This window comes from Pristiophorus japonicus, chromosome 6 (assembly GCF_044704955.1).
Source record: "Pristiophorus japonicus isolate sPriJap1 chromosome 6, sPriJap1.hap1, whole genome shotgun sequence".
Classification (NCBI taxonomy): Eukaryota; Metazoa; Chordata; class Chondrichthyes; family Pristiophoridae; genus Pristiophorus; species Pristiophorus japonicus.
In genome coordinates, this window is record NC_091982.1 from 109,099,847 (window position 1) to 109,118,442 (window position 18,596).

At 44.6% G+C, this 18,596-nt stretch overlaps 1 protein-coding gene across 1 annotated transcript in view; it reads right to left on the minus strand.

The window, feature by feature from the left end:
• Positions 1-17,672, minus strand: part of LOC139265754 (adapter SH3BGRL-like) — a 100,037-nt gene extending 82,365 nt beyond the window's left edge. The window contains exon 1 of the mRNA XM_070883111.1: positions 17,531-17,672. Coding sequence (XP_070739212.1) covers positions 17,531-17,575 — 45 coding nt within the window. The 5' untranslated portion in view covers positions 17,576-17,672. The remainder of the gene's footprint in view (positions 1-17,530) is intronic.
• Between the last annotated feature and the right edge of the window lie 924 nt (positions 17,673-18,596).

The window sequence follows — 18,596 nt, forward strand, 5'->3', positions numbered from 1 at the left end:
TAAGGCTGAAGCGTTTGCAACCATCTTCAACCAGAAGTGCCGAGTGGATGATCCATATCAGCCTCCTCCCGAGGTCCCCACCATCACAGAAGCCAGTCTTCAGCCAATTCGATTCACTCCACGCGATATCAAGAAACGGATGAGTGCACGGGATGCAGCAAAGGCTATGGGCCCCGACAACATCCCGGCTGTCGTGCTGAAGACTTGTGCTCCTGAACTAGCCGTGCCTCTAGCCAAGCTGTTCCAGTACAGCTACAACACTGGCATCTATCCTATAAAGGGGAAAACTGCCCAGGTATGTCCTGTCCACAAAAAGCAGGACAAATCCAATCCGGCCAATTACCGCCCCATCAGTCTACTCTCAATCATCAGCAAAGTGATGGAAGGTGTCGTCAACAGTGCTATCAAGCAGCACTTACTCACCAATAACCTGCTCACCGATGCTCAGTTTGGGTTCCATCAGGACCACTCAGCTCCAGACCTCATTACAGCCTTGGTCCAAATATGGACAAAAGAGCTGAATTCCAGAGGTGAGGTGAGAATGACTGCCCTTGACATCAAGGCAGCATTTGACCGAGTGTGGCATCAAGGAGCCCTAGTAAATTTGAAGTCAATGGGAATCAGTGGACAAACTCTCCACTAGCTGGAGAGTCATACCTAGCACAAAGGAAGATGGTTGTGGTGGTTGGAGGCCAATCATCCCAGCCCCGGGACATCGCTGCAGGAGTTCCTCAGGGCAGTGTCCTAGGTCCAACCATCTTCAGCTGCTTCATCAATGACCTTCCCTCATCATAAGGTCAGAAGTGGGGATGTTCACTGATGATTGCACAGTGTTCAGTTCCATTCACTACTCCTCAGATAATGAAGCAGTCCATGCCTGCATGCAGCAAGGCCGGGATGGCATTCAGGCTTAGGCTGATAAGTGACTAGTAACATTCGCGCCACACAAGTGCCATCTATCTCCAACAAGAGAGAGTCCAACGACTGCCCCTTGACATTCAACGGTATTACCATCGCTGAAAAGCCCACCATCAACATCCTGGGGGTCACCATTGACCAGAAACTTACCTGAACCAACCACATAAATACTGTTTCTACAAGAGCTGGTCAGAGGCTGGGTACTCTGCAGTGAGTGTCTCACCTCCTGACTCCCCATAGCCGTTCCACCATCGACAAGGCACAAGTCAGGAGTGGGATGGAATACTCTCCATTTGCCCTGGATGAGTGCAGCTCCAACAACATTAAAGAAGCTCGACACCATCCAGGACAAAGCAGCCCGCTTGATTGGCACCCCATCCACCAGCTTAAACATTCACTTCCTCCACCACCGACATACCGTGGCTGCAGTGTGTACCATCTACAAGATCCACTGTAGCAACTCACCGAGGCTTCTTCAGCAGCATCTTCCAAACCTGCGACCTCTACCACCTAGAGGGACAAGGGCAGCAGGCGCATAGGAACACCATCACCTGCAAGTTTCCTTTCAAGTCGCACACCACCTTGACTTTGAAATATATCGCCGTTTCTTCATCGTTGCTAGGTTACTATCTTGGAACTCCATCCCGAACACCACAGTGGGAGTACATTCACCACAAGGACTGCAGCGGTTCAAGGTGGCTCACCACCACCCTCTCAAGGGCAATTAAGAATGGGCAATAAATGCTGGCCTTGCCAGCAATGCCCACATCACAAGAAAAGTGTGATTGGGTATCAGCCTTGGCTCTGTGGCAGCGCTCTCAACTCTAAGTCAGAAGGTCGTGAACCCGTTCACCCGTGATCACCCCTGGACTTGCTGACCTACATTGTCTCCTAATCTGGCAAAACCTTGATTTTAAAATTCTCATCCTTGTTTTCATATCTCTCCATGGCCTCACCCCTCCCTATCTCTGTAACCTCCTCTAGTGCTACAACCCTTCAACGTTCTGAGAACTCTGCGTTCCTCCAATTCTGACCTCTTGCGCATCCCCAATTTTCAATGCTCCACCATCGGCGGCCATGCCTTCAGCTGCCTATGCCCCAAGCTCTGGAAATCCCCTTCTAAACCTCTCCACATCTCTCTCCTACTCTAAAGTATCAGCTGTGGCTCAGTAGGTCGCACTCTCGCCTTTGAGTCAGAAGGTTGTGGGTTCAAGTCGCACATCAGGAACTTGAGCACAACAATCTAGGCCGACACTCCAGTGCAGTACTGAGAAGGTGCTGCACTGTCGGAAGTGCCATATTTCGGATGAGATGTTAAACGGAGGTCCCATCTACTCTCTCAAGTGGATGTAAAAGATCCCATGGCACTATCTTAAAGAAGAGCAGAGGAGTTATCCCTAGTGTCCTGGCCAATATTTATCCCTCAATCAACATAACAAAAACAGTTTATCTGGTCATTAGCATATTACTGTTTGTGGGAGCTTGCTGTGCGCAGATTGGCCGTCATGTTTCCTACATTACAACAGTACTTCATTGGCTGTAAAGTGCTTCGAGACATCCGGTGATTGTGATAAATTCAAGTCTCTCTCAGACGCACCAACATCAGTGTTCTCGCTCACGCCAACATCGCCATCATTGAAGCATTGATCACACTCGACCAGCTCCGTTGGGCGGGCCACGTCATCCGCATGCCCAACACAAGACTCCCTAAGCAAGCCTACATGGTAAGCAAACCCCAGGTGGGGAGAGGAAACGTTTCAAGGTCACCTCAAAGCTTCCTTGATAAAATGTAACATCCCCACCGACACCTGGGAATCCCTGGCCCAAGACCGCCCTAAGTGGAGGAAGAGCATCCGGGGGGGGCGCTGAGCACCTCGAGTCTCGTCGCTGAGAGCATGCAGAAATCGCGCGCAGACAGCAGAAGGAACGTGTGACAAACCAGGCTCCTCACCCACCCTTTCCTTCAACCACTGTCAGTCCCACCTGTGACAGAGACTGTAATTCCCGTATTGGACGATACAGTCACCTGAGAACTCACCTTTAGAGGGGAAGCAAATCTTCCTCGACTTTGAGGGACTGCCTACGGTGATGATATAAATTCAAATCTCTTTCTCTGACATTGCTTTAAAACTACCTCTTTGACCAAGCTTTGGTCACCTATTCGAATATCTCCTGATGTAGCTTGGTGTAAAATTTTGCTGATAGTCTTTCCTGCGAAGCACCTTGGGACAGTTTACTACATTAAAGGTGCTATATAAATGCAAGTTGTTGCTGTTGTTCAAGTTCTGCTCCAGAGACTTGAGCATGTAATCCAGGCTGGCACTACTGTGTCCTCTCAGCTGGATGTAAAAGATCCCATGACACTATTCAAAGAAAAGCAGGAGAGCGCTCCTGGTGTCCTGGTTAACATTTATCCCTCAACCAACACCTAAAACAGATTATCTGCTCATTTATCTACTTGCTGTTTGTGGGTTCTTTCTGTGCATTTCCTACATTACAACAACTGCAATTATATAGCCCCCTTTATCGTAGCAAACCGTCCCGAGGCGCTTCACAAGAATGTTATCAATCAAAATTAGAAACCAAGTCACAGAAGATGATATCAGGACAGCTTGGTCAAAGAGGTGGTTTTTAAAGGAGCATCTTAAAAGAGGAGAGAGAGGTGGCGAGGTTTTGGGAGGGAATTCCAGAACTTAGGGCCAAGGCAGCTGAAAGCACAGCCACTAATGCTGGAACAATTAAAATCAGGAATGTGTAAGATGCCAGAATTGGAAGAGCGCAGAGGTCTCGAAGGCTTGTAGGGCTGGAGGAGATTACGGAGATCGGGAGTGACGAGGCCATGGAGGGATTGAAAAGAAGGATGAGAATTTTAAAATTGAGGCATTGCCGGACTGGGAGCCAGTGTAGGTGATGGACAATCTTCCCTGTAAACTGTGCAACCAAGCAGCGCTCCAGGGGTTTGTACAACCGGCTTTTCAATAGAAAAGCTGCACATTTTGAAGGGGCCATGCGAGCCGAAAGTTACAGGGATCATTGGTGGATGGTTAAACAGGACTTGTTGAGAGTTAAAATACAGGCAGCAGAGTTCTGGATGAGCACAAGTTTATGTAGGGTATTGGAACAGTCAAGTCGAGAGGTAACAAAGACATGGATGAGGAGTTTAGCAGCAGATCAGCTGAGGCAGGGGCTGAGTCAGGCGATGTTATGGAGATGATAGTAAGTAGTCTTGGTGATGGAGCGGACATGTGGTCAGAAGCTCATCTCGGAGTCAAACTAGGTTCCCAGCGGATTGAAAGGTAGCAAATGTAACATCGCTATTCAAAAAAGGAGGGAGAGAGAAAACAGTTAGCCTGACATCAGTCGTCGGGAAAATGCTGGAATCCATTGTTAAGGAAGTGCTATCAGGGCACTATAGAAAATCATAACATGATTCGGCAGAGTCAACATGGTTTTATGAAAGGGAAATCGTGTTTGACAAATTTATTAGAGTTTTTGAGGATGTAATTAGCAAGGTAGATAAAGGGGAACCAGAGGATGTAGTATATTTGGATTTCCAAAAGGCATTCAATAAGGTGCCACATAAAAGGTTATTACACAAGATAAGGACTCATGGGTTTGGTTTGGAGTTAATGTATTAGCATGGTTAAAGGATTGGTTAACAGACATAAAACAGGGTAGGGAAAAACAGGTATTTTTCAGGCTGGCAGGCTGTAACTAGTGGGGTGCCGCAAGGATCAGTGCTGGGGCCTCAGCTATTTACAATCTATAATAATGACCTAGATGAAGGGACCGAGTGTAATGTATCCAAGTTTCCTGATGATACAAAGCAAGGTGGGACAGTAAGCTGCAGGAGAATACAAAACATCTGCAAAGGGATATAGATAGACTAAGTGAGTGGGCAGTAAGGTGGTAGATGGGGTATAAGGTAGGGAAATGTGAGGTTATTCACTTCGGTAAGAATAGAAAAACAGAATCTTTTTTAAATGGTGTGTATCTTTTAAATGTTAGTGCTCAGAGAGATTTGGTTGTCCTTATGCCTGACACACAGAAAGCTAGCATGCAGGTGCAGCAAGCGATAAGGAAGGTAAATGGCATGTTGTCCTTTATTGCAAGGGGGTTGGAGTATAAGAGTAAGGAAGTCTTGCTACAATTGTACAGGGCCTTGGTGAGACCACACCTGGAGTACTGTGCACAGTTTTGGTCTCCTTATCTAAGGAAGGATATACCTGCCTTGGAGATGGTGCAACAAAGGTTCACTAGATTGATTCCTGGGATGAGAGGGCTGTATTATGATGAGAGTTTGTGTAGAATGGGCCTATTGGAGTTTAGGAGAATGAGAGGTGATCTCATTGAAACATACAAGATTCTGAAGGAGATTGACAGGGTAGGGACAGGTTCCTTAAGCAGTATGTAACGGAACCAATCAGGGGGCAGGCTATCTTAGATCTGGTCTTGTGTAATCAGACAGGATTAATAAACAATCTCCTAGTAAAGGATCTCCTCAGAATGAGTGATCATAGCATGATTGAATTTCAAATTCAGATGGAGGGTGAGAAAGTTGGATCTCGAACCAGCATATTAAGCTTAAATAAAGGAGACTATGAAGGATGAGGGCAGAGTTGGGTAAAATGGACTGGGAAAATAGATTAAAGGGCAGGACGGTTGATGAACAGTGGTGTACATTTAAGGAGATATTTCACAATTCTCAGGAAAAATATATTCCAGTGAAGAGGAAAGGGTGTAAGAAAAAAAAGTCATCCGTGGCTAACTAAAGAAATAAAGGGCGGTATCCAATTAAAAACAAGGGCATATCAAGTGGCCAAAACTAGAGGACAGAAGATTGGGAAGCTTTTAAAAGCCAGCAAAGAATGACTAAAAAAATGATTAAGGGAAGATAGACTATGAAAGTAAACTAGCACAAAATACAAAAACAGATAGCAAGAGTTTCTATAGGTATATAAAAAGGAAAAGGGTGGCTAAAGTAAATGTTGGTCCCTTAGAGGACGAGACCAGGGAATTAGTAATAGGGAACATGGAAATAGCAGAAACTCTGAACAAATATTTTGTATCAGTCTTTACAGGAGAGGACACTAAAAATATTCCAACAGTGGATAGTCAAGGGGCTATGGGGGGGGGGGGGGGGGGGGGGTGGGGGGGTGGGGGGAGGAACTAAACACAATCACAAAGCACTCAATAAGATAATGGGACTAAAGGCAGATAAATCCCCTGGACCTGATGGCTTGCATCCTAGGGTCTTAAGAGAAGTAGCGGTCGGGATAGTGAGTGCATTGGTTGTAAGTTACCAAAATACCCTGGATTCTGGGGAGGTCCCAGCAGATTGGAAAACTGCAAATGTAACACCCCTATTTAAAAAAAGGAGGCAGACAAAAAACAGGAAACTATAGACCAGTTAGCCTAACATCTGTGGTTGGGAAAATGTTGGAGTCCATTATTAAAGAAGCAGTAGCAGGACATTTGGAAAAGCAAAATTTGATCTGGCAGAGTCAGCATGGATTTATGAAGGGGAAGTCATGTTTGACAAATTTGCTTGAGTTCTTTAAGGATGTAACAAACAAGATGGATAAAGGGGAACCAGTAGATGTGGTGTATTTGGACTTCCAGAAGGCATTTGACAAAGTGCCACATAAAAGGTTACTGCACAAGATAAAAGTTCACGGGGTTGGGGGTAATATATTAGCATGGATAGAGGATTGGCTAACTAACAGAAAACAGAGAGTCGGGATAAATCGTTCATTCTCTGGTTGGCAACCAGTAATGAGTGGGGTGCCGCAGGGATCAGTGCTGGGACCCCAACTATTTACAATGTATATTAACGACTTGGAAGAAGGGACTGAGTATAACGTAGCCAAGTTTGCTGACGATACAAAGATGGGAGGAAAAGCAATGAGTGAGGAGGACACAAAAAATCTGCAAAAGATTTGCCCGTGATACTTATGATTTCAGACCAATGTTGGTATAAAATTTTCTTTATTGAACATAACCTTGTGGTGCATTGTTTCAGATAGCTGGACCGTTACATACTGGTGATTCCTTAACATGAAAAGGTTAAATAAAACTTAACTTCAATTAACGTAAACTTTAACTGGCACCAAGGTGATGGGCACTATTGATGTCTGAGCTGCACACACACAGCAGTGTGACAGCATTGTCACTCACAGCAATGTTCCTTCAGGCAAATCGTTCAGATATCAGCTCCTCACGTAAGAGTCTTGCAGCTATGTAGTCACCACGGGCCCTTTCCCGCGGTCTGGAGGGGGTCGTGGGCACTGCACAAGATAAAAGTTCACGAGTTGGGGGTAATATATTAGCATGGGTAGCGGATTGGTTAACTAACAGAAAACAGAGAGTCGGGATAAATGGTTCATTCTCTGGTTGGCAATCAGTAACTAGTGGGGTGCCGCAGGGATCAGTGCTGGGACCCCAACTATTTACAATCTATATTAACAACTTGGAAGAAGGGATTGAATGTAATGTAGCCAAGTTTGCTGACGATACAAAGATGGAAGGAAAAGCAATGTATGAGGAGAACACAAAAAATCTGCAAACGGTCATAGACATGCTAAGTGAGTGGGCAAAAAGTTGGCAGATGGAGTATAATGTTGGACAGAAAAAAATCAAAGAGCAAGTTATTATTTACATGGAGAAAGATTGCAAAGTGCCACAGTACAGACGGACCTGGGGGTACTTGTGCATGAAACACAAAAGGATAGTATGCAGGTACAGCAAGTGATCAGGAATGCCAATGGTTTCTTGGCCTTTATTGCAAACAGGATGGAGTATAAAAGCAGGGAAGTCTTACTATAGCTACATAGGATATTGGTGAGGCCACACCTGGAATACTGCATGCAGTTTTGGTTTCCACATTTACGAAAGGATGTACTTGCTTTAGAGGCATTGATTTTATCCCAATTTATAGATTCAAAGGCGAAAAAATTCACGAAGTTGGTGGTGTTACCAGGAACTGCAGTTAACAGCCGCTGGAAATGGCTGCAATGCTAAGTGACTGAAATTGGTCTGAGGGACATGGAGATAGGTGGCAAGTGCTCACTTTCTGTGCAGCGCCGTCCTGGTGGCGTTGCTGGAGGGATCCGTGATGAAGGTCCGTCATTCCAGCTTCCCACAGCCTTGGTGAGTAAAGCTGTGGAGCTTGCAAGGAATTGTGGGCAATGAAGAGGTCTGAGAATTAAAGGGGCCATGCACACTGAAGCAATACAAAATAAAATGCAGTGAATCAATACATGTTTCAGCCCTTTCTGCCTTTAAGAAATATTCAATATTTAAAAGAAATTCCAAATGTGAATATTCAGCTGTTAAAGCTGAATTACCTTCCTAACCTCAACAAATGGTAAAACTGCCTCAGCACTATCACAAATTGCTCAGCAAGCCCGGGAAGGGACACCGAGGGTCTCGCACACAGCACTCCAACTTTGTGCAGGGGGTCAATACTGCAATAGTGGCCCTCTACCCACAGGGAGCCAGGAAGCCCTCCAGAAAGAACATCACTAAGGCCGTCACTGCCAGCAGTGTTGCCCCCACCATCTGTCCCCAGTGCCCAAAGAAGCTTCATGACCTCTGGTCAAGGTCAGTGACTGCATCTTCAAAAGCCGTCTCCTAACAACTGCACCACCAGCCTCACACACTGCTCAATGCATGACCCCCAATCACTCACCTACCAACAATCTGCACCAATCACGAGACACATCTCCCATTCCTAGCCTCACCTCATCCCTTTGGAGGAGACGGTGCAGGTCATTCTTGGCAGGGATGTGGCTGAGCTCTTGGCCAGTGGCAGGGCTGAAGGATAAAAGATGCCAGTATCCTCATTCATTATCCTCTTTCTGGCATGCACCTTGTGTTTTCCTGCCCTCCCATCACCACAACTCCACTCTTGTGCCTTCCTCATTTCACACATCCAAGAAATGTAGCCTGCCCAGCCGGTAATGGTGGAAGAATGAAGAAGAAGAATGATTTCACACTCCCAGTCACCAGCTCTTCAAGGTCAACCAGTAAGGCCATTTGCAGTGTCCCCACTGAAAGTTAGCAGCCTTCCACCAGACATGCTGCAGCCACTGGGGTAGCACTGCGTGACATCAGTGGGATAGGCAAAGGCACACACAAGGCAGTCACTAATGGGAATGCACGAGGGTGATGAGTTGATTTCTCGATGTCATATTGGATGGATAGATGTATATAGGTGGATTGGAAAATTTGCTTTGTGGTGGCTTTTATTTCAGCATCGTGGTCAAGAGGACATTGTGATGGTCAGTAACAGATGGAAGGACAAAAGTTGAGAGGAGAATTGTGGTCACTGGTACCACAAGTGGATGATTCCATCCTGGATATCTTAACCAGAAAGGGGCTGTCTGAGATGCATCCTTCCTTTTGCTTCCTCCTTTTCACTCTGCGAGCAGCTGCTTTAAATATGAAATAACAGCATAAAATGCTGGAAATACTCAGCAGGTCTCGACCCGAGACGTGAATTCTGTTTCTCTCTCCATGGATGTTGCCTGACCGGCTTAGTATTTGCAGCATTTTCTGTCTTCACAAAGGCCTTCATTTACCATCCGAGGCCTTGCAAGCATCCAGCAGCACTCCCTACACACTCAAAAAACCCTTCAAAAACTTAAATACAAACACCTGAAGGATGTGCGTGTCCCTTTAAGAAGTGCTGACATTGCAACTGTCAGCCTGCTTGCACGCCGGGTTAATCTGACGTGCTTCGGACAGCACTGGGGTTGAAGTTCGGCGTGGTGACAGTAAGTCGGCGTTGCACACCAACTGACATCACCATTTTTTCCTTTCAGGTCATTGCCAGTTACCGGCAGTGCAAAGAGGGACACAAATGTGGCGGCCGCTGCGGGACCTGCCATTAGCTGGCGAAAGAGCAACCGCCACCATTTTATCACCATTTCATGGCGCTACGGAGTGGCGCTCAGCAGCCCTAAGGGTTTGCCCATATTGCATTAACTAGTCTATAATTAGCCAGTTTATTCTTGCTCTCTCTTCTTGAAGAAAGGTGATATATAGGCTACATTCTAGTCACACAACATAAGGCTTTGTTACAGGATGCAATGTAACAATGTATAAAGTTTTGTTACAAGATTCACTGCATATGTGAAGTTTAATTAAAGGATCTAAAGTGTAAACAAAGTTTCATTATAGGATGCATGCGATATACAAAGCTTGGTTATAGGATGTATTATTTATCTTAATCTTCGTTACACCATGTACAAAGCTTCAGTCCAGAATGCATTGTACGTATAAGGCTTTGCCATAGAATGCCTCAGAAACACATCCATCCAACATTTTCTTTCACAGCCTTTCAACTTTGCTCAGTGGCTTTCAAATAAACCCAAACACAAAATGAGAACAGCTAAACTTCAGCTGCTATTTTTATAACTCAATAAGACCTTAGTAACGTAAAAATAAGCAACCTAAGTCGTATAAAAATAACAGCCTTCTTCTCCCTCTGCACAACAGATGTTCTGTACATTGTGGAGCTAGTTACCCTACTGCTTCTCTTCAACATGTTTTCAAAAGTTAAGTTGTTCAAACGTCTTTAACTGGTAACCATGGCGATGAAATATATCACAAGGGACAAGCGCACCTATGAACAATGGCTTGTTCATTTTCAGCAGCTGCACTTCCCTCTGGTATAAAAACCTTGTTTTCTCTCAAGTCAGGTCTGTTGTCCCCTCCTCCACTGGTTAGTGCAGTTAGGAAGTTGGTGCCTTCCCAAGCACTCTGGAGATTTCAAGCCAGACCCGCACGTAGCTCAGTAACATCAGATTCATCCTGGAATGGGTGTGGATGCATCAGTGAAGCTGAACAGTAAATAGTGGCAGTCCCCACCCGCGTCTTACTGTGAGAAAAACCACTCTCGCCGAAACACAGCAGAAGTTAGCCAAACTGGGCGGCTGGGCAGGGGTGGACGGAGCGGGGTAGATCATTCACAATTGGTCGCAAAAAACAGACAAATCCAACAGCCATCAAGGAACACAAGCAGATACAGTCCTGGTCAACTCTTTGCTTTAGCTCACTCCCAACAGGTCTACTTCACCGTCTGCCTGACAAAAAAGGAGGTACAGTGCAGCATGGAGGGGGTCATGTAATCTGTTAAATAAAAAGGACTTACCTCCTGCGGCATAGCAACTGTTAAGGATTTATTTCAGAAAGGATTTACATTCAGGATTTTATTTCAGATTTCCAGTATTCGCGGTATTTTGCTTTTATATTAAGGCTTTACTATTTGGAGTAGTTTTGTCCTTTTTTTTAAAAAAAACTGTTTTGTGCTCATTTTAGTTTTTATATGAAAGCAGATCGGTCACGTTTTCAATGGCCACTGCCTCTGAACTAGCCAAATGATTTTAATTCTTGCCTGAGTAAGGAACCCACTGTAAATACTGACAGTACAGTGCAGTACTGAGAGTGTGCTGCACTGTCGGAGGTGCCGTCTTTCGGATGAGGCCCCGACTGCTCTCTCAGGTGCACATAAAAGATCCCATGGCACTATTTCGAAGAAGAGCAGGGGAGCTGACCCTCGAGTTCTGGCCAATATTTATCCCTCAACCAACATCAAAAAAACAAATTATCTGGTCATTACTGTTTGTAGGACCTTGCTGTGCGCAAATTGCCTGCTCATTTTGTACATTGCAAAAGTGACAACATTTCAAAAGTATTTCATTGGCTATAAATGACTTTCAGACACCCTGAGGTTGTGAAAGGTGCTATATAAATACAAATCTTTCTTTCGTTCACATCTACGAGGACACCTCCTCTCATTCTAACTTCCGAAAAAGCATCGTAGTAAGTGAAGAAATACAGAACCTATGGAAATCCAATGACTCCCTAGTTTCCAGGAACCACTGTTTGAAATCCTAGGAGGCCATTTTGATTGCCTGTGGTAATGGGACGGGCAGTCAATGTTTGCGATCGCACCTCCCACTCGATTACAGCAAAAGAGGCCCGAACCATCCTGGTGACCAGCCTTCATCAGCACAAGGCCAGTGAACTGTAAGGGCCGAAAGGCCAAACACTATTTTTAGATTTAAAAGGGAGGCATGAGAAAACAATATTCAGCTCATCCAATGTGTCCCATCCGTTAGTTCCTTAATTCAGGATCTGCTATTGTTGAATGAGGTCGATCGGCAGAGCCTTTATTATGGAGCTGATCTTTCTTTTCAGCTCCTGGGTCAACGAAGTACAGGCTATCTTTTCAGACATAAGACCACCGACCTTTCACTCCGCAGACACACATCCTCTAGAAACTGCTCCACTTCAGTCACATTGCTGCATTTGGTCCAGTTCCTATTGGTCTACTGTTTTCCCTCCCTCCGTCTGTCCTACGATTATAGCACAAAACGTAGATAGGATGTTGGGTCATTCACCTCCTGGTTGTTACTATCTCCTGCAGCTCATTTAACTGCTTTTGGGGGTCAGAGAGGAATATGCTAGAATCCGTTTAATCTCTGAACTGGCCTCGGGTTCGGAGTTTCTTTTGCCTCTCCCAGGAGATTACATAGCGGGTGGGAACACTGGGGGTCATGATGATGAATCACAACATAACTGTATAGGATAGATTCGAACCAACTGGTCTTTTCCTGTCCGTCATTTTTGTATGTTCATATATTTCCAGCCACCGTGCCCCAAAAAAGTGGCACTCTCTTCCTAAGCCCCTCCCCCTTGCTACATTCACACCTGTCTTCAAAAGCCTCCTTAAAGCCTACCTCCTTGACCAGACTTTCAGCTATCTCCTTTTATCCTCTTGCTCTAATTCGACTCCTATCTGTGAAGCATTTTAAAAGCACCATTTAAATGTAAATGTAAATGTGTTGTCCTAATCTATTCAGTTCCTTTTTAATAATCATCATCATAGGCAGTCCCATAGACTTGCTTCCACTCTAAAAGTGAGTTCTCAGGTGACTGAACAGTCCAATGCTGGAATTAAAGTCTCTGTCACAGGTGGGACAGACAGTCATTGAAGGAAAGGGAGGGTGGGGAGTCTGGTTTGCCGCACGCTCCTTCTATTGCCTGCGTTTGCTTTCTGCATGCTCTCAGCGACGAGACTTGAGGTGCTCAGCACTCTCCCGGATGCTCTTCCTCCACCTAGGGCGGTCTTCGGCCAAGGACGCCCAGGTGTCAGTGCGGATGTTGCACTATCAAGGAGGCTTTGAGGGTTTCCTTGAAACATTTCCTCTGCCCACCTGGGGCTCGATTGCTGTGTAGGTTCCAAGTAGAGCGCATGCTTTGGGAGTCTTGTGTCGGGCATGCGAACAATGTGACCCACCCAACAGAGCTGTTCGAGTGTGGTCAGTGCTTTGATGCTGGGGATGTTGGCCTGATCGAGAACACTGACATTGGTGTATCTGTCCTCCCAGGGGATTTGCAGGATCTTGTAGAGATATAGTTGATGGTATTTCTCCAGCAATTTGAGGTGTCTACTGCATATGGTCCACATCTCAGAGCCATACAGGAGGATGGGTATCACTACAGCCCTGTAGATCATAAGCTTGACCATAAGATTTGAGGGCCTGATCTTCGAACACTCTCTTCCTCAGGTGACCGAAGGCTGCGCTGGCGCACTGGAGGCGGTGTTGAACCTTGTCGTCGATGTCTGCCCTTGCTGATAATAGGCTCCCGAGGTATGGAAAGTGGTCCACGTTGTCCAGGGCCACACTGTGGATCTTGATGACTGGGGGGCAGTGCTGTGTGGCGGGGTCAGGTTGGTGGAGGACCTTTGCCTTACGGATGTTTGGTGTAAGGTCCATGCTTTCTTCTGCCTCAGCGAAAATGTTGACAATGACTTGGAGTTCAGCCTCTGAATATGCGATCCAAGGAGATCCAAGAGTTAATAAATCTCAAACGGAGAGCATTTCTGAACCTAAAACAACCCAACTTAAGGCCGAGGTCCAACAAAAAACCCATGACCTAAAGAATAGATGGTGGATGGAGAAAGCACAGGAGATTCAGCAGCTGGCCGACAGCCATGATGTGCGAGGATTCTTCACCGCAGTCAAGTCCACCTATGGCCCAAGCACCCAAGGTCCCACCCCACTGCTGGCCAAGAATGAGGGGACACTCATCAAGGATACCGAGGCAGTCAGGACCCGCTGAAAGGAGCACTTCGAAGATCTCCTTAATCAAGACTCTGCCTTTGACACAAGTGTCCTCGATTCCATCCCGCAGCATGTTACCTGCCACCATCTCAGCAAAACCCCAGCCCTTTTAATAATCACTGTGCTAGATGGCAGTCTGTCTACAAGCTAAGTGTGAAGATACTTCTTAAATTACAATTAGCTGATTGTTCTCTTAGCTTATAATCATGCTCCTTAGTTCTCTATTCCTCATGTTCAGAAAGTATCCCTCCACTTTCACCCTATCAACTCCATTCACCCTTGAAAGGTACTTTGAAACTTGATGAATGAATGGTCCATCAATGTTCCATGTTTGGAAACATACACAATGGTACAATTATATCATAGCATTAACTATCATGTTTGCACTAAAGAAAAATTGTGTTTGTCAAGAACACCACATCCCCAGTGGTCCATCCTGCACTAAGATTTCCATCTGCTGGGAAAGCATTTTTTAAGCAAGCTGTCAGAAAGCATGACAATACGTATTTAAAACATTTGAATATCTCTCCCCCTCCCCAATGTTCTTCCATGCAATGAGAACACATTGAAATCCTTGATCTTTTCTTCATATCTCAACATCCAAAAACCACAAATCATCCTTGTTGGCCCACCTTTGACTCCATCCCACTACCCTTTTTTACAGCAAGTGTAAACTGGATATAATGCAGTCTCACAGGCTTTATTGTAAGACTTCTTAGACTGTGTCCCATCAAGCTACTTCCACACACAAACATTCCAGCTCTCTTGACAAATCACTGCCATCCAATCAGAAAGAGAGAACATGGAGTTATATGGTGCCATTCATGTCTTCAGGACATCCCAAAGCACATCACAGCCAATGAAGAGCTTTTGAAGGGTTTGCACCATTGTTATGCAGGCAACTGTGACAGTCAATTTAAACACAGTAAGGTACCACAAACAGCAATGTGATAAATGACAAAATAATCTGTTTTAGCTGTGTGGTTGAGAGATCAATGTTTGACTTGGACATTAAGAGAACTCCAATGCTCTTGTTCAAGTAGTGCTATGGGATCTTCTACATTGCAGAGCCTTGGTTTCATGTGTCGTCTGAAAGTCGACACTTCCGGCAATGCAGCATCCTTAAGTTTTCCAATGAAATGTTAGCCTAGATTATGTGCTCAAGTCTCTAGGTGGGGTTTGAACACACAACATCCTACGTCAGAAGTGAGAGTGCTACCATTGACCAAAGGTTAATAAAAGCACTGTTCTTTAATTCAACTTGCTTTGGTTGAATTTCATTCTGTTTTGCTTCAAGTCTTTGAAAACCAAGATCAACTTTGGGAGACACCTATCCCCATTACAATCACCTCCAAGAGTACATTGTTACACCACCTCAGACTCACCTTCTTCCTGTCCTAGCTAATTTAATGACAAGTCCTTCCATCATTCTTCATGTTGCTTCTCAGTACCATTATATGTAATGCTGCTCCATGTTAACTGTAGATGGAACATTGCTGGTCATGAAAACTGCTTTATGCAGCAATTTAACAGTACAAGTACTGGTAGTAGTTTCACCAGAGTCAGAAGGTTGCAGGTTCAAGTCCCATTCCAGAGCCTTGAGCACATAATTCAGGCTGATACTCCGGTGCAGTACTGAAGGAGTGCTACACTGTTGGGAGATACTAACTTTCAGATGAGATGTTAAACCGAGGCACTCTCTGGCCTCTCAAGTGGATGTAAAAGATCCCATGGCAGTATTCGAAGAAGAGCAGGGGAATTCTCTCCGGTGTCCTGACTAATATTTATCCCTCAACCAACATCACTAAAACAGATTATCTCGTCATTATTTCATTGCTGTTTGAGACCTGACTGTGCAAATTGGCAGCCGCGCTTCCCTATATTACAACAGTGACTACACTTCAATAGTACTTCATTGGCGGCAAAGGGCTTTGGGGTGTCCTGAGATCGTGACAGGTGCTATATAAATGCAAGTTCTTCCTTTATACTGTGACAAAGCTAGAATGCTACTTTAACTTCAGCGACAGGAAAGTTTAAATGAGGATAATATATAAAACAAATAAGCTGACTTTAGACCTTCCACAGAATGTCTGCTTGTCAAACAGGTTGTTGAACGGTTATATAAGGACCAATATATGCAGACTTTTTAACCTTCATAAATAGATAACCCTAATTGCTCCATCCCATCTGGAGCTGAGGCCTGACTTCTGACCTGTGAAAATCTAAACCCAAAGGCCTGAAAAGCTGCAGGAGGAAGAGTGTAACTTTACTGCTGCACACATACTGCCCATATGTCCCGGTCTCTGAGGGCATCTGCAGCACAAAGGCTATACAGCTCTTGGCAAGCAAGGCTTTGTCAACTGGTTCTTCCGTTTTGTACAAACCATTCCAAATGAAAGTCACACAATTAATTCCTCAAAGCTATGCTTTATGTTTTCGCAAACTTCTGGAAGCTCATCAGAGATTTGATTTGTTTTAAGTTTCTGGTAATCTAGGCTAAATTTTAATAGCAATTAAGCATTTGTGGCTGCCTGGACTGGAAGACTAAATAGTGGAAAAACAGCACAAGCTATAGACAAGTATAACTGATTCAGTAAACTGGGGCATGGTAGCTGCATGAATTGCTTAGGATATGGGTAGATATTTAAACCATTAAATGAACTTGTATTACAATACACAGTACTTTTCATTACTGTACAACTCTGCTAAAACTTGGACCTGCTATTTGATCAGTTCCTGTACACGTATTCCATACCAGGGATTGGCGTACACGTTGTACAGCCACTGATGTTTTGGCCAGCTTGTTTTTAATGCATTACCTGTATCTGTGAGCTCAGCTCATTGTGTAGCCACTGTTCAAAACCAGATCGCCAGGCCTCAGGCAACTCGACCTGGCTTCGGGTTTTGCTGGTTTCCAGTGCGCTGGCAGAAGTGGATTTTGGAAATTGACATGGAAACCTACAAGCCTGCCGAATCCAACCCGTGCGTGATCCTATTTAATATTGGCATGTTCTGAAAACCAGTATTCCAAAACCCCGAGCAGTTCCATTTAAATCCCCTCAGAGACTCGGTCAGCTGGTGTAACTCTTACATCGGCGGAAGGTGGGAATGGAACCAGATAAAATGAGCGGGATCCGTCTTTTAAAACATTCTGTGACTTGTAAATGCATCGTTGGTTCTGCAATAGACCAAAGCCATGCGTCGGATCCAACGCTTTTTCGAGAGTGCACAAGTAACTATCAGTCAAAAACATGTTTAAAGGGGGAAAGTTACAACAACACCAAAAACTACCGCTCTAATGCTTGAAACAGAAAAAAGTATGTTCCACTTGCAGATACTTCGCCAAACTTAAAAATAATCAATCCGCTGGGGAAATGAAAACATTTCCAAGTTTTTCTTTTACATGTTTCGTTTTATTTCTGTACCGTATAAAGGATAATTTGTAAATGTTATATATACATTCAGTATATTCTTACCGCTTTAGAGCCAGAGGAAGATGCGATGAAAACTTTAATCACCATGGTTCAACCTGAATGCTGTACGTGTGGTTATGGAATGCCAGAAATGTAGCGGCCGGCAGCAGGACAGCGAGAGCGAGAACTCAGATCCAGACTCTGCTGCTCAGTGCGGAAGCAGCAAGCTAGCAGCAACATTTCTCAAAGATAAAATACTCAAATCCCGAACAGCAACGCGAGATCATAGATTCTTAGAATTACAGTCTGGGAATTACAGAATCTTAGAATCAGTCTGAGGATTACAGAATCTTAGAATCATAGTCTGCGAATTACAGAATCTTAGAATCATAGTCTGGGAATTACAGAATCTTAGAATCAGTCTGAGAATTACAGAATCTTAGAATCATAGTCTGAGAATTACAGAATCTTAGAATCAGTCTGAGGATTACAGAATCTTAGAATCATAGTCTGGGAATTACAGAATCTTAGAATCATAGTCTGAGAATTACAGAATCTTAGAATCAGTCTGAGGATTACAAAATTTTACAATCATAGGGGCTGAAATTGCCCCTTTTTACAGCCCTGTTAGTGTCTCCAGGGGGCGCTAACAGGGCGCAATGACGTTATCGCTCAGGCGAGGAAGATGCTGCCGTCGCCCATGGAATTGCGCCGGATGATTGGGGCTGACCCAGCAGTGACGCATCCCGCGTTTGGTATTCAATTAAAAACAAGGGCATACAAAGTGGTCAAAACTAGTGGGAGGACAGAAGATTGGGAAGCTTTTAAAAGCCAGCAAAGAACAACTAAAAAAAATGATTACGAAAGGGAAGATAGACTATGAAAGTAAACTAGCACGAAATATAAAAACAGATAGCGAGAATTTCTACAGGTATATAAAAAGGAAAAGAGTGGCTAAAGTAAATGTTGGTCCCTTAGAGGACGAGACCGGGGAATTAGTGATGGGGAACATAGAGATGGCAGAAACTCTGAACAAATATTTTGTATCAGTCTTTACGGTAGAGGACACTAAAAATATCCCAACAGTGGATAGTCATGAGGCTAGAGGGGGGGAGGAACTTTACAAAAT